Raw genomic sequence first — 24,876 nt, 5'->3', positions numbered from 1 at the left:
AAAAGTCTGTAAATTGGTGAAATCATTGTATGGCCTAAAACAAGTACCAAAACAGTGGCATGAAAAGTTTGATAATGCAATGATTACCAATGGTTTTAAGATCAATGAATGTGATAAATGTGTTTACATTAAAGAGACAACAAATGGCTATGTCATTTTGTGTCTTTACGTAGATGACATATTAATTGTTGGTAGTGATGATAAAATGATCAAATCTACCAAGTATATGTTGAATTCAAGATTTGACATGAAAGATATGGGACCTACTGATATGATTTTAGGAATTAAAATCACAAGAACATCAAAAGGTCTTATTTTAAATCAGTCATACTATGTGGACAAGATTCTTGAAAAATTCAACATGAATGATTCTGGTATTGCTAGAACACCATTAGACAATAGTCTTCATCTTTCCAAGAATAGAGGAGAGGGTATTTCTCAAGTAGAGTACTCTAGAGTTGTTGAAAGTCTAATGTACTTAATGAGTTGTACTAGACCAGACATTGCCTATACGGTTGGTAAATTAAGTAGATACACAAGCAATCCGAGTGCTGACCATTGGAAAGCAATAGTGAGAGTATTCATATACTTACGATATACTCGGAATTATGGCCTGCATTATACCAGATACCCAGCTGTTCTGGAAGGATATAGTGATGCGAACTGGATATCTGATATAAAAGACTCAAAATCTACTAGTGGATATGTATTCACACTAGCAGGAGCAGCCGTATCTTGAAAATCTTGTAAACAAACTGTTATAGCCAGATCCACAATGGAATCTGAATTTATAGCATTAGATAAAAGTAGTGAAGAGGCTGAATGGCTACGCCATTTCTTAGAGGATATTCCAAAATGGCAGAAACCTATGCCACCAATAAGTATACATTGTGATAGTCAATCTGCGATTGGAAGAGCACAGAGTAATATGTATAATGGAAAGTCTAGACACATACGTCGTAGACATAATACCATTAGACAACTACTCTCAACAGGAATTATCTCAATTGACTACGTAAAGTCAAGGAATAATATTGCGGATCCACTAACCAAAGGGTTAAACAAAGAGTTAGTTGAGAAATCGACAAGAGGAATGGGACTGAAGCCCATGAAAGAATAAGTTGATATAAAGGAAACCCAACCTAGTTGACTAGAGATCCCAAGATCTAGGTTCAAAGGGACAACCCAATTATATAAACTTAGTGATGTCACTGTGGGGGTTATCCCTAAAACCATTCCTATATAAAATAACAGTGATATTGTAAAGGAAAGGATAGCATTTTTGCTTTAATGATTCTTAAGTGGAGTAAACAAATTACTCAAAATTAAGTAATCACCTATGTAAGAGAGAAGTGGGGCCGCTTCAAAGGAGAATTATTAGAGCTAAATTCTTTAGAAACTCTTGCAGAACCAGGTTGATGTTCATGGCCAAAATGAACATAACTATGAGAACTGAACAAACGTTTAGATGATTCCTGTGTGAAGTGTATGGTTCATTTACATAAGAAAGCTGGACAGTTCAAGGACATCATGTCTACTGAACAACTAGTAAAGTAAATATACTTTCACAAGGGAAGGTTCAAAGGGTAATACCTACCTATCCTATGCAAGTTTCAATTGTTGAACACTATCACAGAGTCAAAACTAAAACAATTTTCATTCATGTGGGGGATTGTTGGAAATATGGGATAAATTGATGGGTGAATGAATGAGAAATTAATGCTCAAAGAACACCCTTGAGTTGGAAGTGGGATGTGGAAAAACACTAGTCCCACATCGGAAAAGAAAGAAGGCTATGGAGTGCTTTATATACAGTTACACTTATTTGAAGTGGTAACTATCATAGCACAAACTCTCTGCCTCGCGCGCAGGCGCAGGAGGGGGTGCAAATCCGACGTCCGACAAGCTGAAACTTGGGCGCGAGCGCACATCCCGCGTACACGATTGCAGGACCGAAAACCGTTATTCCCATACGTATTGATCTTATAACGGCAGAATTAATCGTTCGTTATTCGTATTGATCTTATAACGGCAGAATTAATCGGCCGTTATTCGTATTGATCTTATAACGGCAGATTTAATCGTCCGTTATTCGTATTGATTTTATAACGTCAGATTTAATCGTCCGTTATTCGTATTGATTTTGTAACGACAGATTTAATCGGCCGTTATTATTCCCGAATTGCTCTCCCCTCTGTTCCTTTTTATCGAAATCATTCTTCCTCTGGTTTTACACTCTCTCTGCATTTGCACTGTTTTTTCGGTAGTGTTCATTTCGAGTTTGTTCAAGTTCGCCGGAAGCTTGGAAGTGTCGTGCTCTCTTCTTCGCTGTCAACCGTTGTATCCTAGGAGACAGACGTTCACGAAACCTCGATCGCGTACTGGAGGGAATGAATCTGTTTTAAGGACACTGTGTCAAACACAGGCCTCGGTATTTATTTGTATCGATTCCAACTTTGTTATTACAATTTCGTTTCTTTACAGTTCTATATTGTTTGTAATATTTATACTGATGCCGATTTGAATTTCGCGACAGAGGTAATTGGGGAGCAGCTATATTATAGAGTGGCTCCAAACCTGTAATCCATCTGTCTTTCCAAAAACTTACCTGTTCACCATTTCCCAAGCTCTACGTGGCTCCTTCCTCTACTGTCGGCCATATATTGACAATTGCTTTCCATAACATCGAGTCACCAGGTTTGGCACAAATGGTATTCCTCTGTTGGGAACAATATTTAGCATGCAAAACCTGTGTCCATAATGAGTGGGGTTGCGTCTTGATGCCCCATGCTAGTTTCATCAAGAATCCCTGGTAAGTAAGTTCAAGGGATCTAAGACCAAGACCACCACAATTTTTAGGCTGACAAACACACTTACAATTCAAAAGATGTATGCGACGCTTGTCTCTGGTATCTCCCCGTATGAAAGCATGACAACCTTTCTCAATCTGATGACAAACATTAGTTGGGACCTTAGTACATTGCATATGATAGTTAGGGACAAACATGATTGCAGATTGAGCTAACGTGATGCGGCTTGCCATCGACAGGCTATTAGACTTCCATCCACTAAGTCTATTTGTTGTCTTCTCTAATAATGGTTGGAAGTGCCTCGAAGAGGTTCTTCTATGAATCAAAGGCACACCCAAATATTTGCCTAGATCTGAACATATTGTAAAGCCAGATATATCGCTCAAACTTCGTTTCAGCTCTGGAGAAGTATTCTTTGAACAGAACAGTTTAGTTTTGGCTTTACTCACAAGCTGCCCTGATTTGTGACAAAAATCATCCAAACACTCCAGGATGACATCCATTTGTTCTATTGAAGCTTCGGCTAATAATAGTAGATCATCTGCGAACATTGAATGAGATATTTGCGGTCCCTTCCTACCAGAACAAAATAGTTTCCACCGTTTTGAAGTCACTGCAGCATTGATAAGATGGGCTAATCTCTCCGTACACAGTACAAAAACATAGGGAGAGAGAGGGTCACCTTGACGTATTCCTCGTGGATGGCAAGAATGCCTCCGTAGTCTCACCATTCCACAAAACTTGCAAGGATGATGAAGTGATGCACTTCATAATAAGGTGAACCATTGATTTTGAAACACTTGTCAAGTGGAGAGTTTCCTCAATGAAGGACCATTTCAGACAATCATACGCTTTCTCCAAATCAATTTTGAGGATCATGTGCCCTCTTTTCCCCTAGGACTTGCTCAATGAGTGAATTACTTCTTGAACAATAATAATGCTTTCCTGAATGTGTCTACCAGGCACAAATATGGTTTGATTAGGCAAGACAAGTTGTGGTAGGACATTCTTTAGTCTATGAACGATCACTTTGGAGAGAATTTTATAATTGACATTACACAAGCTAATTGATCGAAAGTTGTTGATTGTCTCTGGTTAGATTCTATCATTTGTCCATTATCTAATATTTAAAAGTGTGTTTTAAAACAAGGATTTATTTTGCTTGTAGAAAATGTTCTTGAAACCAGTCAAAGAAAAATATGTGGGTTTCATTTTTGTACAAGTAATCATAATATTTTTCTTTAATTTCATTGGCTTGTTTTTCGAAAGTTCTAAAAAATCTTTGCCTAATTACTTTGTTTTCTTATGAGTTAAATTCTTTGTTTAAAAATTTCTCATTAGCTTGAAATTCTTTTTCAAGAGTAAATACTTCAGGGTCTACTAATTGGGAGTGAGTAGGTGAATGACGAGAGGAATCTGGGTTTTCAGTAAATGCTTCAGGTTGGTCTTGTTGGTAAACTGGCTGACAAATGCCAATTCTATTATCAAGCAAGTCCACTGATGTTAGCAAGTAAAGGGTTATTTGGTGGATTGGTATTTGTTTCGGAGCTACTAATGTCATTTTTAGGTGGAAGGTAATTATAGGAGGAAGCTTTGGATGGAGACCAATTGACCTCCATGACAAGGATGAAGGGATTGATCTTAAATCAAATGATCTTCTAGGAAATTGAATGGTTACGTTACCTTCAGGATATTGTATAATATTGGTTGGTTCCTTATTTTGAACAGATTCTTGGGAAATTTGGCTTTCTAGTTCCCATTGATCTGGTAAAACTATTTCACTCCAATTGATTGACTTAGGAATAATCATATTAGCCCCGGAAGTATCTATATAAAGAAGATCATAACTTAAAATGTACTCAAAACATTTATATAAACCAAAAAGTAATAGATTTAATGAAAAGATAGCATTTTTTTTTCTTGATATAGGGAGTAAAGAAAATGAGAATATATTTCAAAATTTAGGCAATAACGTAAATACGAAAATTTGTAAATAGTACCGAAAGACCGGTTTTGACTTTGTTACAGAAATTGAGGGGCTAAAAAAAAACAAATCAAAAGTCTAGGGACCTAGACTGAACATTTAAAAATAGTTTGAGGATCACGTTGGATGAATCAAAAGTCCAATGACGACACTACACATTGTGCCAAAGTCTAGGGTCAGTGTCATTTTTTGACGATTTTATCTTTTTTTTCCTTTTGGAAATAGAGGGTGAAAAAAAATCGAGATATATTCGTTTCACGGAAAATGAGTGATTTGAAAAATATTGTCCGAAAAATGATTACTTATATCGTTTAGAAAAATTAGTTAACGGAAAATATTTTGATCATCGATAACAATCTATATCTAATTATTTTTGTATGTAATGAAAAGAAATTTCATTTATTTATTTTTGTAAGCAATACAAGCGATTATTTTTCAGAAAATATTTTTCAAATTACTTATTTCCGCGAAAAGAACACACCCTAAAGCCGTCAAAATGGGTCGATTTAGGTCGGACCATTTTCGATCCGATCCAAACCCGACCGACCCACCCATTTGACGGGCCTAGATACACACAAACCTCATTTTTTTTTTGTGTGTCGGACGAATCAAATCCAAGGACAACATTACACATCGGGCCAGAGTTTAGGGCTCGTGTCGGTTTTCCACGATTTCATCCTTCTTCCTTTTTCCGAAAAACACGGAAACACACACAAACCTTGTTTTTTTTGTGGTATCCTGTGGTGGTTGGGCCTATGGTCGGAGCTCGCGATGGGCCCTTTCTTGGCCTTCGCTCCCCATGCGGCGGCCATGGCGGAGAAGAGGCGCGAAGCCGAACCCCCAACACCGAAAAATTTCACCATCTCCGCGCGCCACCTGGCGGGAAAACTGCAAGCGCATCCGCCCTCGTTTCAAAAAAAACATTTCGCCACTTTTCAATTCTTGAAAAAGAAAAAGCAAAACCGGAGAAACGAAAAGGGAAAATGAAGGAGAGATTTCCTCTGTTCCTTCGCCTTCTGATGCAGTGAAGAAGGGAGTTCGTCACAGTGTATCGCCCTCCAAATCTTGGCCGCGCTGCTTCGTGGTTCGTCTTCTCCTCCTCCTCCTCCTCCTCCTCAGATCGACACCTCCAAACCCTAGATTCTTGCAGGCGAAGACAACCCTTTTCCTCCCTCCTTCTCTCTCTCTCTCTGCATCTCCGGTTTTGCAGATTCTTGGGTTTTCTTTCGTCTCTCTGTGGGTGTGCGTTTCTTGGGTCTTTTTCGTGGGGGGGGCAGACGAAGACCCTTTTCCTCCCTCTCTCTCTGCATCTCCTGGTTTGCAGATTCTTGGGTTTTCTTTCCTCTCTCTGTGGGTGTGCGTTTCTTGGGTCTTTTTCGTTGGGGGGCAGACGAAGACCCTTTTTGCTCCCTCTCTCTCTGCATCTCCTGGTTTGCAGGCTCTTTGGTTTTCTTTCCTCTCTCTGTGGGTGTGCGTTTCTTGGGTCTTTTTTGTTGGGGGGTGAAGGGAGTGGAAAATGGCGGGTGCTGGGCCGACGGCGGTGATCGGCGCCGGCGACGGCGCGAGCGGGCCGGCGGCGGCCTCCACGCCGCGGGAGACCCTCAAGCGCAAGAGGGGTTCTCGTTCTTTGCTCAAGAACCTCAGCGCCGAAGAGAGGCGGGACCGGATCGCCTCCCTCGACGCGGAAACCCGGGGCCTCCTGTCTTACTACCGCGAGATGATGGGCCAGCAGGAGCTCGCCCTGGACTTGGGCTCGGCTGAGTGTGGGTCCACCAACGGGGCGATCGCGTGCTGCTTGGAGGAGAGCGCCTCGCCGCTTTCCAAGTTGGTGGAGGAGGTGTGCGGCAAGTTGAAGGAGGGCAATGCTGGGGGAGGAGGCGGCCTCACGGTGGCGTCCGTGAAGAGTGGAGTCGTGTTCGTTGGGCAGAGAGTGATGTATGGTGTCCCCAATGCCGACGCCGACATTCTGGAAGATGATTCTCCCTCCTCTCTCTGGTGTTGGGAGGTCCTCGCTTCCTTCCCTTTTTGCTTGTTCATGATTTCCTTATCTGTTTTGTTCTGAGCTCGTTAGATAGGCTACGTCTTCGATTGGATCTCTCTTTTGCTTTAATATCCAATTTTTGTGCAAATTTAGTTCCAACATCTGCTATGGTAGTTATGATTCATGATTTTGCGCATGACCCAGTTGCGTCGTCCAGTTTTGAATAGTATAAAAGGATAAATTATGGTGCAACGCAAAGTCCCTCATTTGAATGAAAAATCCACACGGTCTTAGCTAGTCAATTCACCGCAAATCAACATGGGTTGGGACACAATTTTGTCACACTAATGCGAATCCCGGCGGCTATTATTTTTTTTACCCCCTTTCAGTTATCCAGCCCTTTATTAGACTGATGATCTACTTCTTTTTTACTTTTACAGACTAGAGAGCTGAAGTTGTTGCCCAAGTCTGTGCATGGTCTTATCAAGATTCGACGCACATGTCGGAAAAAGATTCACGAGAGATTGTGTGCTATTTCTGGTGATTGAATTGCTTCCTTTTTCTTTATTTGGTGCAGCTATTAATTCTTCTACTTAATGTGCTAGAGTTGCAGTTCACAAATATTTGGACACTTAATGCTTGTGGTGAAGCTAAAGTTCTGTGTTTTGTTTTGTTAATGAAAGTTGCTAAGCTTTTGCCTTTAGGAATCGGAGCAGCATTAACAAACATGTCTTGCATTATGAACTTCTAATTTGTCCGTAGAGTTAACTGCCTGTTGCTCCATGTCGTTACATTCTTTAGTTAGTAAAAATAGAGAAATGCCAGGTCACTCTTAAAAAAGGAACAGAGGAATTATAGGCTATCTTTTGGAAATTCTCTCTACCATTCCATTTGGTTCTGTAGTATACGCCATTTCTTTATTTATCCATGGGGATTAATTAATTTCTCCATCTTTCGGAGGTTATGTTTGTATAGTGATTTCACGTGCTGTGGTTAGCATCTGACACCAGCCAATTTTACTGGGTACACATCTTTACCAATATGTGTTTAAATAACTCTTTATAGAATAAGGTGCTCATGGTTATCTATTGGAAATTCATTATACTCATGAGTTCCATTTAATTGGACTTGGCTGCTCAGAATCATTTGCCCTTGTGCTTCATTATCTCTCTGTATTTCTAATAGATCCTGTGAGACTATATCTCAGAATCCATTGCCTCTCTTTTCTCCATATTTTTGGAGTTTTATCTAGACTCCAGAGTAGTGAAAGTAAGACCTCTCCGAATACTTTTATTATTAAAATTTCTGGTCAGTTGACTGTATTAGCTATGTGCAGAACTATTAGTGCGTCAATTATGATAGTTCAGTCAAAAACAGAATTCTATAAAATATGAAGTTCGGCTTTTCTTTTCCTGCACTGTACATGAAGGACAATTGTTCCTCAAATTGTGGTTTGCTTTGGGATTGGATCTCTTGTTTGATGACATTTCTTAGGCTGATTATGGTACATGTCGTCTTCTTTCAGCAATGGTAAATGCATTACAGAAGTCAGAACATGATCCAGATAGCGAGCTTGATCTGTCGAAAGCCTCAGAAAAGCTTCGTAAAGCGCTAAACGAGACAGAATTACGCTTGTTAGTGGATAGCATGCTGCAGAAGACTCGTGCTGACATGTATGCATCTAAAGATGGTCTATTAGATTCATTGCAGTGTATAAATGTTAATTAAAGCATTTATATTATTTCAGGGCTGAGAAGGGGGCAATACAAGATCATAAAGCATATATAAAGCAATTGGAGAGAAATAAACAAGAAGTTGAGAAAGAGAAAAAGAGAATGGACCGTGAACTTCAGAAGGAAAAGTTGAAAGCTGTAAGTTCCAACATCTTTTTAGTTTCTGGCTTGTCTACATGATTGAATTGTTTTACTATGCTATAGTCATTATTCTAACGGATGCATCACGGTTAAAGAGTTGTGACACATTGAACTATGGGCTTGTCCTCCCTAGATCTTTTTTAATTTTGTATACATAGACAATGCATGAGTTCATTTGCACCTCAATGAGCATGTTGCTTTTCTGATTCATGAGCAATGGTTTGACTATAGGAAAAGGAATTGAAGCGCTTGCAAGAGGAGGCAGAGAAGGAAGAGAAGCGTTGTGAAAAAGAAGAGCTTGAGTTGAAGAAACAACTTAAAAAGCAGGAAGAAGCTAAGAAAGATCAGCGTCGGAGAGAGAAGGAGGAAGCTGAATTAAAGAAGCAACTTGCCCTACAGAAGCAAGCTTCCGTGATGGAACGGTTCCTTAAAAGAAGCAAGACTACTTCACCTGTTCTGGATGACAAATCCACACCTGGTTTGCCTTTGTCCAGTAAGGCAAGAGAATGTGTCCATGAGTCAATTGCATGCTTGATGGATTCTTCCCTTTTCTCAGATCAAGAAATTACCATTGGCCAAATCTGGAAGTAGGTTTGGATGTTCTATTTTTTTCTTTTTATCTTCTTCACGTGCTTGTTATTGTTGTTTCTTTCTTCACTGTGTCATACAAGTGTGTCAAGATTAATGTTTCTGTGGTTAGCAGGTCTCATTTGTCATCTTGGCATCGTCTGGGTCTGTCTATCCGCTCAAATCAAGAACAGCATTGGGGCATACGCAGGAAACCCAAAACCGAAATCTTCAAGGAACTTAAGCTCACGACACCTAACTCTGTGAAAGGGGCAGCGCAGGATGATGAGTTGAACCTTGAAAAGATAGTGAGTGGATGGAATGAGAGGATTTCTGATGACGCGTCAATATGTAAAGCTGGAGATAAGTCTCATCTGGGTATGAGGAAATGTGTCAGAAGGAAGCAATTATTGCAGTTTGATAAAAGTCATAGGCCTGCATTTTACGGTATATGGCCTGCAAAAAGGTAATTCTCTTTTGTTGTTTGAGACTTAATCCTATCTCTGTCATCCATCCGTTTTCAGTTGCCGGGTTATCGGATGTTAGCTTTCTTTGACGGTTCCATATTTTTCAATCAAGAGATATTCATTAAATTTTCCTTAGGACCTCTTTCCCAAAAGAAAAGGAGGGACGGGGGGGGGTTGGAATTATTGCTATATCATAATTAGAAAAAATGCAGTTGCTTATTCATGCAAAAGTCGGATGTACTTTATGTCTTTAAAAGTTCTCCCATTTTCTTGGAGTTTTATAAGATTAAAACGGGTGGGGATAGCAATAAGCAATTTCTGGCTTTTTCCCTGTTTGAGCATGGTTTCCCTCCAACATTTGATATTTTTTTTTTAGCATTTATGTTGAGAAGACACCAAGAAGCTCCCAGTGCTTCGTGGGTAGTATTCCATGAAGTTCTAGTCTGAGAGGAATATAGAATAAGATTGATTTATTCTCCGGCTAGTAACCCATAGATGTATCTGTATCTGTCTTCAACATATGTCTTGGTTTACTTCCTCATTTTCCTTGACTCATAGTGTCCTTATAAAGATCATAAGTAGCTGAAATTCCCTATTGCCAGAAAAATTAGGTTTCTACTAGAGAGTTGGATTGTTTTCCTCTCCCCATTTTGAGGATATGTTTTGAAATTGTCTGAAATCCAAGCAAAGATTGAGCCTTTTGCAAATTGTGTTAAGGTTTTTTCTGTTGTATATTAACAGTTTGTGCTTTATTGATCATATCAGTGAAACTGTTGGGTCGCGCCACCCATTTAGGAAGGATCCGGAGCTTGATTATGATGTTGATAGCGACGAGGAATGGGAAGAGGTATATCTTCACAAAATCCTTAACTTCCTTGATATCATGATTGCAGCTGCTTTTGTGATATAGATGTCACGGTTGTTGTGCAGGAGGATCCCGGAGAAAGCCTATCTGATTGCGATAAAGATGATGAAGAAAGCTTAGATGAGGGTTGTTCCAAAGTTGATGAAGATGAAAGTGAGGATGAGTTTTTTGTACCCGATGGTTATCTCTCGGAAAATGAGGTAGCAATTAAAACCCTATAGCCTTGCATCTTCTTTTTCTTGCAATTATTTTATTTGTCAAAGGTATATCTCCATTATGGTGCTTGGGGATCAATGAAGTAACGCTTTGCCTGTGTTAATCATTATCGATACTTCACCATGTTGTGTGCTTTCCTTTTTCAACAAGATCTTTTTGTTGCTGAATCTCTTTATCTGTAAGAAGGGTCAATGCTGATGAATTTACCATTGCATAGTGCCTTTGCCTGGGAGAAATGTTTGTGAAGTTGGGAATTGGTGGGATGCATTTTATTTTCGGTTAGCAATGCCAGGCCTGGATACGTGCCAGGCCTGGGAATTGGTGGAATTGGTGGGAATTGGTGTAAGTTTTCAGGTGAGTAGTCTGCATCTGCTACTGGGGGCTCCTATTTCTGGTGTACCATGTTATATTGTCAATGCCATTAGCTGAATGTTATGAATGGCAGTATTACTCGAGTGTTTTTGCTCATTTTTATCTTCTTGGTTCTTATAGAGCGGAGCTTTAGTTTCTAAATTTGGGTGGACACTTGACTATTTTTGGGCATGTATAGGTCGAATAACATAAAGTTCCTTAATATGCTGGTTGGTAACACACAGTATAAGTAAACCCAACATTCTTTTCATTCTATAGGATTGTCTAAAGAATCTGTTTGATGGCAGGGTGTACACGTTGACAAGATGGATACTGACATTTCAGTTGAGGGCACGACTTCATCTTCTGACCAAGACTCAGAGCATGTGGTCTTATCTGCACTTCTTCAACAGCAGAAGCATCTGTACAATGTGACAGAGCAAGCACTTCGAAAAAATCAGCCCTTTATAATTACTAATTTATTTCATGAGAAGTCCACGAAACAAATGGCTGGAGAAGTTAGTGCTGCTCAAAAGCTGGAACAGATGTGCTTGGAAGCGTTAAGCATGCTTATCTTTCCGGGTGCCAAACTTCCAGAATGTCTAGCTGACAACATCTTGAATGAGGATGAAGAGGATTGCCCAGCTAACAGCAAGAGCTTATCAACACCAGCAATACACGCAGATGTACCTGATTCTGAGTTGCCCACCATTGTAAGCCGTGTTCTTACTCTTAAAAGAATTTAGTTTCCTTGTTTTTGTGGAGCAACCTGAACTGACTATTCACTTGTGTGCACCTAATCAAGTGATATTATTGTGTTTCCTCCTTGGGTTTAATGGTAGCTTGTTGATATTTCAGGTATCCACTATTCAATCATGTCCACGAGGTATTAACAAGGTGGTAGACTCTTTGCAACAGAAGCTTCCTGATATATCTAAAACACTGTTGAGGAATAAAGTTCGTGAGATATCAGATTTTGTGGATAACCGCTGGCAGGTCTGTTTGAATGTCTGGATTGCAAAAGAAAAAATGTATGCAATTTAGTTTTGTTGCTTTAAAGCTGGTTTTTGTTCTGGCAGGTCAAGAGAGAAATCTTGGACAAGCTTGGTTTGTCTGTTTCGCCAGGTATAATAAATCAGTCTGGACTTGTCACAAGCTATATAAGCTGTCTCTTTATTGTTTAGCTTAATCTGTTTTTTTATTGCTCATGTTGTTAGAGAGGAGCGGTGGAAGGGCCAAAAGTATAGCTTCTTTCTTGAAGAGGTGCTTGCCGCCTGCTGATGGGAGTGTGAATGCAGATGAGATTTTGTAGTCATCCTGAAGTTCTGCTGTCTGTGTGAAGCAGATTGCACATAAATCAAATCATCTCTTACTAGAATGTTCCATAAATGGTTCCACTTTTGAGCCATGTGACTGGCCAAGTCTAATGCAAATCATCTCTTACTAGGATTTTCCCATAAGTCATGCGTGTTCCAATTTTGAGCTCTGTGATGTAAACTGGTCAGAAGTCAAGACTGGCCATGTGTAATGTACTCTCCTCGACTATTATGAAGCAGATTGCACATAAATTGGGATTTCCCATAAATCATGTGTTCTTCTTGTTCCAAATTTGAGCTGTGATATGTGCACTCTCATACTGGTTGGGTAAAAATGGTCAGAAGTCAAGACTGGCCAAGTCCAAAATGGTGCATGAGTTACCAAATTTACCAAGGGGTGCGCTATGGAGCTGCTCTGGTTCGTTTACAAGTGCTATTGATAGCTGCTTTTGGGGTCTAGTTCGGCGAGTTGATGACAGCAACAGAAGTGGATCGGATTCCACATTGACATATAAATGTCATGAACAAGAATTGCGAAACTCAATACGGTATTACCGGTTAATCATGATATTACTGATAAATCAAATCATTTCTCACTAGGATGTCCCATAAACGGTTCCACTTTTGAGCGATGTGACTGGCCAAGTCTAATGCAAATCATCTCTCACTAGGATTTTCCCATAAGATGTGTGTTCCAATTTTGAGCTAAGTGATGTAAACTGGTCAGAAGTCAAGACTGGCCATGTCTAATGTACTCTCCTTGACTATTATGAAGCAGATTGCACATAAGTTAGGATTTCCCATAAATCATGTTGTTCTTGTTCCAAATTTGAGCTATGTGATATGTGCACTCATACTGGTTGGGTAAAAATGGTCAGAAGTCCAAAATGGTGCATGAATTACCAAATTTACCAAGGGGGTGCGCTATTGAGTTGGTCTGGTTCATTTACTAGTGCTATTGATAGCTGCTTTTGGGGTCCTGCTCGACATCATTTGTTTGTCTATATACTAAAGAAGAGCCATTCGGCGAGTCGATGACAGCAACAAAAGTGGATCGGACTTCACATTGACATGTAGATGTTATGAACAAGATCGAATTGCAAAACTCAATACGGTATTCCCGGTTACAATCACGATATTACTGATAAAGGGAACGAATAGAAAGCAGATATATGGATCATATATGCGAAAACAAATGAATGAATGAAAGGGTGCGGGGAACAGATCGGATCCCCAGATGCTTTTTAGACCTGGAAGGGCCAGGGCCAGTCACTCATGCTCTCCTCCTGCACCTTGGCACTCCTCCTGAGAGGGTTGCTGCTGCTGCTGTGGTCGCCCTCGACGTAGGCGTAGTACTTGAGGAAGAAGGCGAGCGTGAGCACCACCCACTCGAGGCAGAACATGAGGACGCACAGCCCGCCGGCCAGCTTCAGGATGATGGCGCCGTCCTCCTCCCTCACGTAGGACTTGAGGTTGCCGAGGAAGTCGCCGGTCCGGGTGAAGATGAGCACGGACACGGATCCCTGGAAGATGGCGGTGAGGACGGTGGCCACCATGTGGGCGGCGTACCACCTGCCGCCGGCGGACCCGGACGAGGAGGCGGCGGCGGTGCAGCCGGAGACGGCGCCCGCGATGGTGAAGACGTGGAGGAGGATGAGGAAGAAGCCGCAGAGGGAAGGGATCAGGCGGAGGGAGAGGGTGAGGAAGATGCAGCTGGAGGCGGCGCCGAGGAGGACGTAGTTGCAGAGGAGGAACACCTTGTGGGTGTGGTAGTAGTGTGCCGACGCCGACGACATCGAGGCGGTCGAAACCATCCCCATTTCTTCTCCCTCTCTCTCTCTTTTCACTTGGGCAGAAGCTGAGTGAGAGCTGGTGGATTGCTGAAGAGGAGGAGGAGGAAGTGAGAAGAGGAGGAGTTGTTGTTGTTGATGGGGGATGGCAAAGATGGGAGAGGTTTGGTTTTTTTTATATTGGGGGCAAGAAGGGTGCTCAAACGGTCACATTTGGCTCTGTGGAGCAAAATCTGACCGTTGCAAAAATAAATAAAATAATAAAATAATAATGAAAAGAACAGCAGATCCTAAGGCTCAGGGGGGTCCCACCGACCTTCATTTGCTTTAATTCTAATTGACTGGTCGGCGGGACCGGAACGGCTAGTTTTTTCTCCGTTTTTTTTTGGCCCTAATCATCATCAACATTTTCATATAATCAAAATCACACCCAAGAATTTTCTAATCACCCCGTGTTTATCATAAGCCACATTCCAAAGGCGAATTTTTTTTTTGACCTCGGACGCCTCCTCTGATCTTGTGCCAATGTTCGAATGCCGACCTATTCGGGAAGTTGGGGGGTGGGGGGTGGGGAGGGAGGGTTTTCTTAGGACCGGTTAAAATGATTTCAGGTTGTGAATTGGGAACGGGAGGCGATATACTCGAAAGACGGGAGGCGATATTCACGAGATTCCAGAGAGTCTTGCTTTCCCGGTCCTATTTAGAGTTTTCATGTCTTTTTCTCTTTCGATTCAAAATTAGTAGTAACATTGTACGGTTTTCACATTGATAGAAAGATCCATGCGAATTTCTCGGTCTTTTAATGAACCGTTCGTGTCGGACCGGATAAAAATTTAAAGAAATAAATTATTCACGAAGATTCCCTAATCCGCTCACGATCCACCGTTAATTAAAAAAAAAATCTCCAATCCCGCTCGATTTTTTGTTTTACTTTTTACTTTCATTTTTTGCCAGAGAAAAAACAAATTAATGGCTCGGCTGACACCATTCGCAGTCGCATCGCAGGTCGAGAAAAAGCTGCGAAAAGCCCGTGGTCGATCTCGCGGTCTCTCGCTCGCGCCTCCCATGGCGGCGGCGGAGGAGGTGGAGGAGCTCGAAGCGGAGCGCGAATCCACCCACCACCCACCACCCACCGCCACCGCCACCGCCACCGCCACCTCTTCTCCCGCTCCGAATTCCCCCTCCCGACTTCGCCTTCGGCGTCGCCGCCTCTGGTCCGAGCACGTCAGATGGGATCACGCGGCGACGTTGCATGAAGCTGTCTCCTTCGTTTCTTGGCGTCTGCAGGGCCGAAGGAAGCGAGCTTCCGGCGGAGGGTGGGTGGTAAGAGGTTGCGACCATTTTGGGACGATTGCCTTCTCCTCGCGCGTTGAAGGGCGAGGCAAGGGCAAGGCTTTCTTTCTCTCCAGCAGCGTCTCTCTCTTGGCGAGAACCGATCGCAGCTGCTCATTCCGTCGTCAGATCTTCTCATGGAGTCGTGAGATGGGACTCTCTACCTTTTAGCTTTTTCTGGGAAGAATCGTGCATGGAAGTGGCTGTGGACTCTTGCCCATCTTCCATAATTTCTCATACATCTCTCTCTCTCTCTCTCTCTCTCTCTCTCTCTCTCTCTCTCTCTCTCTCTCTCTCTCTCTCTCTCTCTCTCTCTCTCTCTCTCAACCTTCTCCTCCTCTGTCATGATTTCACAGCAAGCCACACATATGGCCACTCGTCGGAGCGATGGTTTCTGTCGACCCAGGATTGGCTTGCGTCGCCGCGCTCTCGAGCTGCGACACCCTGATAACAAAAGGCCGTCCTCGACGCGGCGCGACGGACCTGGAGCTATTCATGTCCCAGCCCAACATGGTCTTTCTCGTTCCCTCCCGTCCCCCATGAGCGTGACCTGCTAGACCTTGCCGGACTCGACGGCGAACGCGCGGTTCGACGAGTCCCCGTCGCTTCCGCACTGAAGAGGCTGATGTAGCCGTCGTAAGAGGCTGTCAATAAGTCGGAGACGGGTGTGACATCGCGAATGTTGGGCCGCCGCCGGCGAATAATTCTCTCTATAACTCGTCAATTCTCTTCATTATCGTTATTTTTCCCGGAAACCGTCATTGTCCAGGCTTTCATTCCACGAGCATAATATAATAACCTCTCCGAATAGCCGAGAGAGTAGGAGGAACGCAGAGTAATCAGCAGATCGTCGAGAGAGCTGCATATGTCGGATCGATAGCTCGAGGTCCGTCGTGTCGAGGACGAGCGATGAGGCAATCCCGACGAGCCTCCCGAAGCCGAGAGTGTTCGCTCGAGCGGAGACCCGACTTGGAATCCACCATCGATCTCGGCAAAAAGAGCCTTACGTGCGTGGCTTCCTGTGAAATCATAACAGAGTAGAAGCGGGCTCATTTGAACCTTTCACCATTTTTTTTTTTTCTGAATTGCAAAGGGGGTTGAAACTTAGAAACTCTTGTAACACCTTCTTCCCTCTCAAACTCACACCACATATTTAGAGGAACGAGACCAGTTAATGATATGATACGAAAAATAGACAAAGGAGGAAACATCATAAAATAGGTTTTTAATAGGAAATCGGTTGGTCATAAGTTAAGAACAGAGAGAAAAAAATCGTTAATAGTATTAGACCAAATCGGATATCACAAGGGCATATTAGTCTATTACCTCAAAAAAGGTGTGTTATTAGTCAAAAAGAAGTGTGGAAATAGCGCCGCTCAGGACTGAACTCTGCGCTGGACAGTTAGGCTCAGCTTCCTCTTGTTCATTCTGTTGGATGTTTGTTTGTAAAACAAACAAAATAATGCTCTTTCCTGTGTCCCATATAGGAAAGTTTTGAGAAAGTGGGTTGTTTTATAACTGTGAATATCTTCTTGCTCCTTAGAGTGAAGACAATGGGGTGTGTATTAGTCCACACAATACCCGCGTGCGGGTGCGGGTGCGCGATTATTAAGCGCACTTTGCGCGGCCGCGGTTTAATTAGCACTAATCCCTTTATATTTTTATTTTATTTCGTAAGGTTATCTTAGTAATTTTTATTTATTTTATTCCGAATTTTACATGTGTCTTTCCAAGACAACTTTTGGAGATTATACTTGTTGAGTTTTCAATCTTTTCCGAAGGGTTGCATCTATTCAGTTTGCAACTTCTTCCGAAGGAATATCTTTGTTAGCTTTGCAACCTTTCGTGAAGAGTTGCCAATGTTCTTTAAGACCGATTTCTATATATGTCAGTTTTTTGCAAGAAAGAAAACAGAGATCAATTTCTTCGAGTCTTCTTTCGAAAATTACAGCCATCATTTCTTTTGTTTGCTAGAGAGACTCTGGAGAAATACTAGAATTGCTATCTAGTATTCTCATTTTGAGACTTTGTTGTATCCTGGAGGATTTTTGCCGGTGACCATTAGCAATAATTGTGGGGCAAATAAATCCTTAAGGAAAGTAATATCACGCCTCAAAGTCCGACGTTATTGCTTTTTTTATTCGAAGCCATTTTATTTTCCAACACATTCACCACTCTCCCTCTCTCTATCTTCTTTGCTCTTAGTACTGTTTCAGCCTTCCACATTGTCCTTTGCACCAATAAAGGATGACCACGCATTCTGCCGCGGGAGGAAGGTTTCGCCGCTCGTCCTCGCTCTCACCACGGCCCATTCCCGTGCTTCATAGCCCCCTCTCGCTTTGACGCTCGACGAATCGAGGTCCTTCTCTTTCACCGTCTCCCGCCGTGGTCGCTCATGTCTTCTGTTGAAACTTTTCCTTCTTCACTTGGATCGAGACACTTGGACGGAGAATGTGCTCGTTTCGGTAACTTCTGATCTTTCTCCGGGGCTACACTTCTGTTTCGGCCATGTGTTTCTTCTTCACTTTCAGCAGTTACTTGTCGAGTGTGGCGTGGACTGGAGTCCCACTTTCGACCTTCTGCTTCGAGACTCGTGTTTCCTCATTTTGTTATGTTAAGAGTGAGGAAGGAATGATCCTCTGCCATTACATTAGTAGCTGTGAACATTTTTGATAGCTCTTGTTTCGGTGTCGGGTTTCCATTGCCATTTCCATGCGATGATTCTGTATTGGCTTTGAGTAACGGTTGATAACTTAAGCAGGAAAAGCTTTGATGGTCAAGGCATAGTTGTGTTTGCTTGACGGGGACGATGCGCACGATGACGATTCTGTTCTTGGCGTGGAGTGTTCTACGACAACGTTAGCCTCCTCTCCGTCATGTCTTTGTGAGCTCCTCTTCTCCCTTGCAGAATGCACTGTTTGATATTCTTTGTGTTTTAGACGAAGAATGATGCTGATGATGATTTTTATGTTGTAACAGATATTCTGATAAGTCTACTATGGTTATGGTTTCGTTGCAGAAAGAATCTGTCTCTAGGAGGCGAAGTTTCTTCCTCGTGATTATTCTTGCATGAAACCTCTTTCTTCCTCATGATTATTCTTCCTATTGTCATCTCATGTGTCATGCTCATTAATGGAATTGCCTTTTGAATTGCAAGGATCCGTCTGATAATTTGCTCTATGGAGACATTCCATACTCCATCTCTAAGCATTAGCAACTCGAGTTTCTGTAAGTTTACGATGTCATTGGTATATCTACAGTGGCGTTTAAGTGAAGTCGCGCTGATCAGCGTGTATCAACTGTTTTCATGCAGAAATTTGAACAACAATCAGTTGACTGGTCCCATTCCCTCTACCCTCACACAAATTCCTAACCTAAAAACACTGTCAAGTTCGATTTGTACTGCATTTGTATAATGCGCGGGCTATATCTTTTGCAACTGGTCTCTCTAGTTCATCAGTATATATTTTGATTCTGTACCTCAGAGACCTTGCTCGGAACCAACTTACAGGGCAGATGCCAAGGCTAAAGCAATATCTGTAAGTGTTGAAAATGTGACGAATTTAAACTGTCCGTTTTCGTAACATTCTGTTATTCATTCAGCTGATGTAGTGTTGGATGAAGTCATTTGGTGCTATTAACAAGCAAGTCTGGTTTTATTCACTAACGTTGCTTTTGCTTTGAAACTCCACAGGAAGTCACATGGAAAGTTTTTAAGTAGGACACGGTCCTGATATGTGTCAACTGACTGGTCTTTGGTATTTGTAAGCGATTACTGTTGCTGCTGATATTCGTGGCGATCATGTGCTTTCTGTTTAGAATTGTTTCCATTGTCGATCTCTTACTTCCTACACTTTTGCTGTTTCTAGTGATGCATGGGGCAACAACTTAACTGACACCATTCCAGATAACATCGATAACTGTACTAGTTTTGAGATCTTGTAAGTCACTGTCTCTTTCCTTGGCTTTTTATTAGTTGTTTTTTTGTATATGTTATCTATGATGGTGTTTGCCTATAGGGATATTTCATAAAATCAGATGACTGGGGAGATCCCGTACAATGTTGGCTTTCTGCAAGTCTCCACCCTGTAAGCTTCACTCTTGCACATTGTAACTTCACTGTTTGCCTCATCAGTTGTCAATGTCAAATGTAGTTGCATTCTTATGATTTGTTATGTCTAGGGATTGAAAATATGCTGTCTCAGGTCTCTGCAGGGGAATAGGCTAACTGTATTTATTCCTGAAGTTATTGGTTTGATGCAGGCCCTTGCTGTTCTGTATGTATCACAAGATTTTTAAATAAATCTGTTTTCATCAGGAGTGATAGAATGTTCCAACAAACTTCATCTTTTCTATTGGTGGGGTTATTAATTCCATGTCCTTCTAGCAGAGATCTGAGTGAAAATGAGTTAGTTGGACCAATTCCCCCAATTCTTGGAAACCTGTCCTATACTGGAAATTTGTAAGTTCATTGTTGGGATATTGTTATTTTTTCTGTCCTGAGGTCTTAGTCTGTGCATTTTGTATGACAGGTATCTCCATGGGAACAAGCTTACTGGAACAGTTCCTCCAGAACTTGGAAATATGTCAAAACTCAGTTACTCATGGATTGAAGGAGAGGTTTTCTGATGACATATCGATATGTAAAGCTGGAGATGAGTTTCATATGCGAAAATGTGTCAAAAGGAAGCAATTATTGCAGTTTGATAAGAGTTATAGGCTTGCATTTTACGGTATATGACCTGCAAAAAGGTAATTCTCTTCTGTTGTTGGAGACTTAGTCCTGTCTCCTTAATTAGTCCTCTCTCCATAAACTGTTTTCAGTTGGTGGGTTATCAGATATTAATGGTTCATGTTAGCTTTCTTTGGCTAGTTAGTTCAGCTTTCCCAATGAGCTTTGGGCCTCCAAAGCCCCTTGGGGTTTGACGTACAGTAGCTAGGCATTGCAGAGGGTTTATGGTTGCAATAAGTTGTTGAAGTTCTCTTTCTGATTGCTGATCTTTCCACTTAGAATTGCAGATAACTTAATAGATGTCCAACTTGTTCTCTATTTCTGTATACTCTCATTTATTGGGCAGATGTGGGGTTGAGTGCAGGCGGGTCGATATCGATTTGTTCTGGACCAGCACATCAAATTGTCATAAGATGATCCAGAGGAATAATGGATGTGACAGTTTCCAAGGCAGTCTATCTACCAAAGTTGTGTAAATGGGACCAGCAGTTAAAAAACTACAAATCCGACTTGTCCGTCCTCAAATGGGTGTGAATAGAATATTATGAAGAGAGAGTATGGAAGTCTTACTATCAAAAAAGAATTAGAGGTTATTTTGACAAGAAGAGTGCCCACCAGGAGACTCCTCGTCCTATCTTGTCCCTATGTTTGTATGATACCATTACCGTTTCTCTTTAATATCATATGATGGAGAATAATATTTACTCATTCAATCTTTCCTGATATAGAAGAGAATATCATAGTTTTTTGGTTCCAAGGGATGTGGTCAAATGGAACCTCGAAATAACTATAGCCACGAAAACACTTCTCACACTTCAAATTCATGGAATTATTATATAAGTCGAAAGACGGGTGTCCTGACATAGTTACAGTTTCCAAGCCGTAGCTAAATTATTTCCTAATATCTCGGCATACCCCGGTAGAAGCATATAACTCGACTATTACTAGTTCCGGAGTCGATATGAGAAAGTAAAGTTGGGATGTACATGCATGCTGACATAGGAAGCAAGGAAATTGATTATATTGTCAAAGTTCTTGATTTGAACACTCATACCTCTATGTTTCCTACATCCTTCATAGGTTGTCTATGACTAATTGTCACATGTTTTGAACCCTAGACCTGTCAAAATGGGTCTTCAACCCATTTCTTAACCCACATATGACGGGTTGGGATGTTATTTGGGTTAGTTATATTTAGAAAATGAATAAAAAATGGATTTAGAATGGTAAAACCCAACATATATGGGTGTTAAATGACTTTACAACTTGCTTAAATCCAACCCATTTCTATGACTCTCTCTTCAGTCTCCCTAACGCTCACTCAATCTTATGCTCATTCATTCCACACTCTTACCTCAGTTTGGGTATAAATTTTCTGAGATTGGGTTAAATATGAAAACGTTTAGTAACATGAGTCGGGTCGGATATATTTTGGGTATAAGTCATGCTGGGTATGGGTCATTAGATTTCCATTGCATGAAAATAGGTCAAAATGGGTTTATTTGGGTCAGACCAAACCCGACTCGATCCACTTGTTTGATAGGTCTATTGAACAACTAAATTGCGTAGAAAGTCCTGATTTTACTTCAAATCTTTCTGGACTGCTTGGCCGAGAATGATAGAGCTGCTTTGCTTCTTCCTTCTTCTTTCCAAGAGTCGCCATTAGGCCAACTATATGCATCCAGACATTGGACACTAGATTCAATTTTCTAAAGAGCCTACGGTTTAGAAGCTTAAGTTGTTAATTGAAGGTGTGGTTTAATATTTAAATATGTTGTCAATCTCCTTCACGTTTAGTCTGGTGTATTTATCTAGCACTAAGAGTGAACATATTTAATTAGGGAGGCTAATGAGGCTGGAAAGATTTGAACCCAAGACCACCTAGTACTAAGTGTTGATATATTTAGTTAGAGAGGCAAATGAGATCTGAAAAGATTTTAACTCAAGACTTGCTGATACCATGTGAGATTTTGTAAAATCACATCTATCTGTTTTAAAAGCTTAAACTCATATATGAAAGTGTTAAGCGTTGACATATTTAATTGGAGAGGTGCATAAGACTTGAACTCCTTACTCTGATATTATGTGAGATTTTATGGGACTACTATCGACTAATTTAAAAGTTTAAGTTGTTAGATGAAGGCGTTGTTTAATATTTAAATATTTTATCATTATATACTCATTACTCTAATTGTAGGGAAAATTGGACAAAGAAAAAGGACCCAAGTGTAGAAAAAAGTGTGAGTACTCACTTCCCATTTAGAAAATTGTACTCGGTGAAATTCCTTAATTGTCCTTAACGAATCAAACTATTATGAACGAATCGTGCATAGATTTAGGGCACGCTTTTTCCACTCTTTCTATTGCTTAGACACTCGTTTTTTTGTTGTTTTGACATCCTATCCTGCCACCACTCCTACTACAATTTTATATGGTCCCTTTTTTATTATTTGGTTAACTCTTTTTTTTGTTCCCTACTATCCCACTTGCCTTCTTCTTCTTTCTTTTCATGCCTTCCACTTGTCTCTCTGATCTCTGTTGCAAGTCATTCTCTTCTTTCTACGCCTCCCACTCATTTTCTTCTTCTTCCACAAATCTCTCCTGCATATATAATCCTCAAAAGAACTGCTTACTTTCACAATCCGTGCCCACTCATTCGCTATTGGAGGTACAATTATGGGGAAACCTTGTTTTTTTTCCATTTTAGTTTTCTTGATCTCGAATTATGCTCGTTCCGGTCACTATTGAGTACTTATTGATATCTTTTCTTAAAAGTGAATGACTTTTGGGTTGTGGAATTGCTTGATCATGTGTTTCACTCCTGCGTTTATAGCGTGGCGTGCATCAAAACAGTGTTTGTGAATTAATTGTGTAATTGCTTGAATTTTATTTTTCGTCACACGTAATAGAGTGACTGCAATTAGCTCCATGTTGTTCTTTTGGTTTGTTCTTTCTCGTTATTGCAGGTGGTTTTTATTTCCATGTTGGAGGTTTTGCTTAGTTGTCTATGAATAGGTTGCTTTTACTTTTCCGCAATTTCACCCGAAATTCAAAGCTTAAGCTTGTCGCTTACTGATAAAGAATATTGGCGATCGTCTTATTCAAGGACAAACATTGGAGTATGAGTTCAACCACGATGGGCACCGTGAAGAGAAAGAAAGATATAACTTTTGATTTGGTCGGCAAAAGCTAAGAGTCATGATTAAGTCATGTTTTCAATGGAAAAATCTCTTATTGCGCCACTCCTTGGGATAATATTGTTTTTTTTTTTCCACTATGAAAAGTTCAAGTTGGAAGAGGGCCACTGTGGCCGAAAGAAGTAAGAATAGAGGAGCGTGTGATATGGATATAGAGTAGTAAATGATGTCAAAGGCCTGATTGCTCTGTAGTCTGTACTCTGTAGCATACTTGGGTCCTATAAACTTTTGCTCCCTTTGGGTTCGGTTTCTTATTATCGTTTCTATAAGTTTGTCATTATCAGTTTTGGGATGCTATCGTTGCTTCTCATTAATTGACTTGTTGAAAATAATGATGCTGGATATGCTTAATATGGTAGTTTGATCTCTAGGAAAATTGAGGCAATTTACTTTCTTTAACGACAATGGAGGCCGAATTCTTTTGCTTTCTCGAGATTGTAGGTGTTGGGTTTAAAACTAGAGCGGATGGTGAAGAGGAGTGGGAGGTGTAAAAAGAAAAGATTGTGTGAAGCGTGGAGAAGACAGAGAGACGAGCGAGGCGAGGGGCATGGAAAGAAACAAGAAGAAGGAAAGTGAGACCCCTATGGAAAAAAAAAAAAAAGTTTGACCAAATAATAAAAGGGATCATATAAAATTATAGTAGAAGTGACGAGCCTCACAAGAGATAAGATGGTCAAAATAACAAAAAATGGAGTGTCTAATCCATAGGATGAGTATAAAAAGTGCGGCCCTAGATTTAAACACCCGAAGTGCGATATTTGAACTTCATTGCAACATTAAGATTCGTCTTTTTCTAAAAATTTCTTTTCTTGGCAATTACTATGATATTTGATTGTCATCTTTTTCTAAGTAAATCATTAGAAATGTTCTTTCTAATTCATTCCGAAATTAAGTTAATTCTAAATATATTTTAATAATACGGGTAAGGTCTGGGTCGGATTAAGCATGGATTGCTAAAATTGTATTGCATAAAAATGGGTCAATACGAGTTAAACGAGTCAATAAAGATTTGACCATTTTCGGCCCGATCCACGTATTTCTATTCACCATTGTTATTATAAACCATTACATGGTGAATTTTAACTTCGGACGCACTCCGACACTCAATACCTCCTCCGCTTTGAGCCAATTAAGCTCGATATGTCCAAATTTCAACTTTTTACCACGACATTATCGGAGCCGATACATCGACCGACTTAATAAGTCGGGGTTTGTACGACCAATTGAAACAATCTTCGTTGCAAGTTGGGAACAAAATGCTCTCCGCTCGTGAGGTGAACAATGGGTGAGGGCTGAACATCTGGACTACATATGAACGGTGCTTCCACTTGAAATTACTTAGGCTCCATTTGTTTCGCAAAAAATGTGACGTGTTTGAAAATGTTTTCCGGAAA

The 24,876-nt window shown here is 40.9% G+C and overlaps 2 protein-coding genes and 1 long non-coding RNA gene across 4 annotated transcripts; 2 read left to right on the top strand and 1 right to left on the bottom strand.

The window, feature by feature from the left end:
• Positions 1–5,758: 5,758 nt before the first annotated feature.
• On the top strand, positions 5,759–12,598 carry LOC115690161 (chromatin assembly factor 1 subunit FAS1). The gene is made up of 12 exons (XM_030616425.2): positions 5,759–6,799; positions 7,216–7,315; positions 8,301–8,448; positions 8,523–8,646; positions 8,881–9,236; positions 9,353–9,682; positions 10,449–10,530; positions 10,614–10,748; positions 11,424–11,828; positions 11,974–12,111; positions 12,195–12,240; positions 12,333–12,598. The coding sequence occupies exons 1-12, from the start codon at positions 6,311–6,313 to the stop codon at positions 12,425–12,427; spliced, it is 2,448 nt and encodes an 815-aa protein (XP_030472285.1). The 5' UTR covers positions 5,759–6,310; the 3' UTR covers positions 12,428–12,598.
• Positions 12,599–13,511: 913 nt separating this feature from the next.
• Positions 13,512–14,292, bottom strand: LOC115690162 (uncharacterized). Its single transcript, XM_030616426.2, has one exon. It carries the CDS (start codon positions 14,249–14,251, stop codon positions 13,676–13,678), a length of 576 nt encoding a protein of 191 aa, XP_030472286.1. The 5' UTR covers positions 14,252–14,292; the 3' UTR covers positions 13,512–13,675.
• A 3,432-nt stretch (positions 14,293–17,724) lies between these two features.
• On the top strand, positions 17,725–20,998 carry LOC115690174 (uncharacterized). Of its 2 annotated transcripts, XR_008814742.1 has the most exons (9): positions 17,725–18,437; positions 18,533–18,781; positions 18,867–19,092; positions 19,248–19,317; positions 19,423–19,494; positions 19,573–19,641; positions 19,872–20,015; positions 20,086–20,305; positions 20,650–20,998. It is a non-coding gene; the product is annotated as an uncharacterized LOC115690174 (long non-coding RNA). The 2 variants fall into 2 exon arrangements; XR_008814743.1 differs by lacking the exon at positions 19,872–20,015.
• Positions 20,999–24,876: the final 3,878 nt, after the last annotated feature.

The sequence above is a fragment of the Syzygium oleosum genome, unplaced genomic scaffold (assembly GCF_021117445.2).
Source record: "Syzygium oleosum isolate NSW1041296 unplaced genomic scaffold, Sole_v2.1 Sole_v2.30, whole genome shotgun sequence".
NCBI lineage: Eukaryota > Viridiplantae > Streptophyta > Magnoliopsida > Myrtales > Myrtaceae > Syzygium > Syzygium oleosum.
The sequence above is the reverse complement of the archived record's forward strand: the minus strand, read 5'-3'. Positions and strand labels throughout refer to the sequence as shown.

Excerpts from the sequence above, each read along its gene's own strand:
- LOC115690161 (XM_030616425.2), top strand. The coding sequence starts at position 6,311 with ATGGCGGGTGCTGGGCCGACGGCGGTGATCGGCGCCGGCGACGGCGCG. Across the intron at positions 6,800-7,215 it reads CCTCTCTCTGGTGTTGGGAG|ACTAGAGAGCTGAAGTTGTT; the intron begins GTCCTCGCTTCC and ends TTACTTTTACAG. Across the intron at positions 9,683-10,448 it reads GGTATATGGCCTGCAAAAAG|TGAAACTGTTGGGTCGCGCC; the intron begins GTAATTCTCTTT and ends TGATCATATCAG.
- LOC115690162 (XM_030616426.2), bottom strand. The coding sequence starts at position 14,251 with ATGGGGATGGTTTCGACCGCCTCGATGTCGTCGGCGTCGGCACACTAC.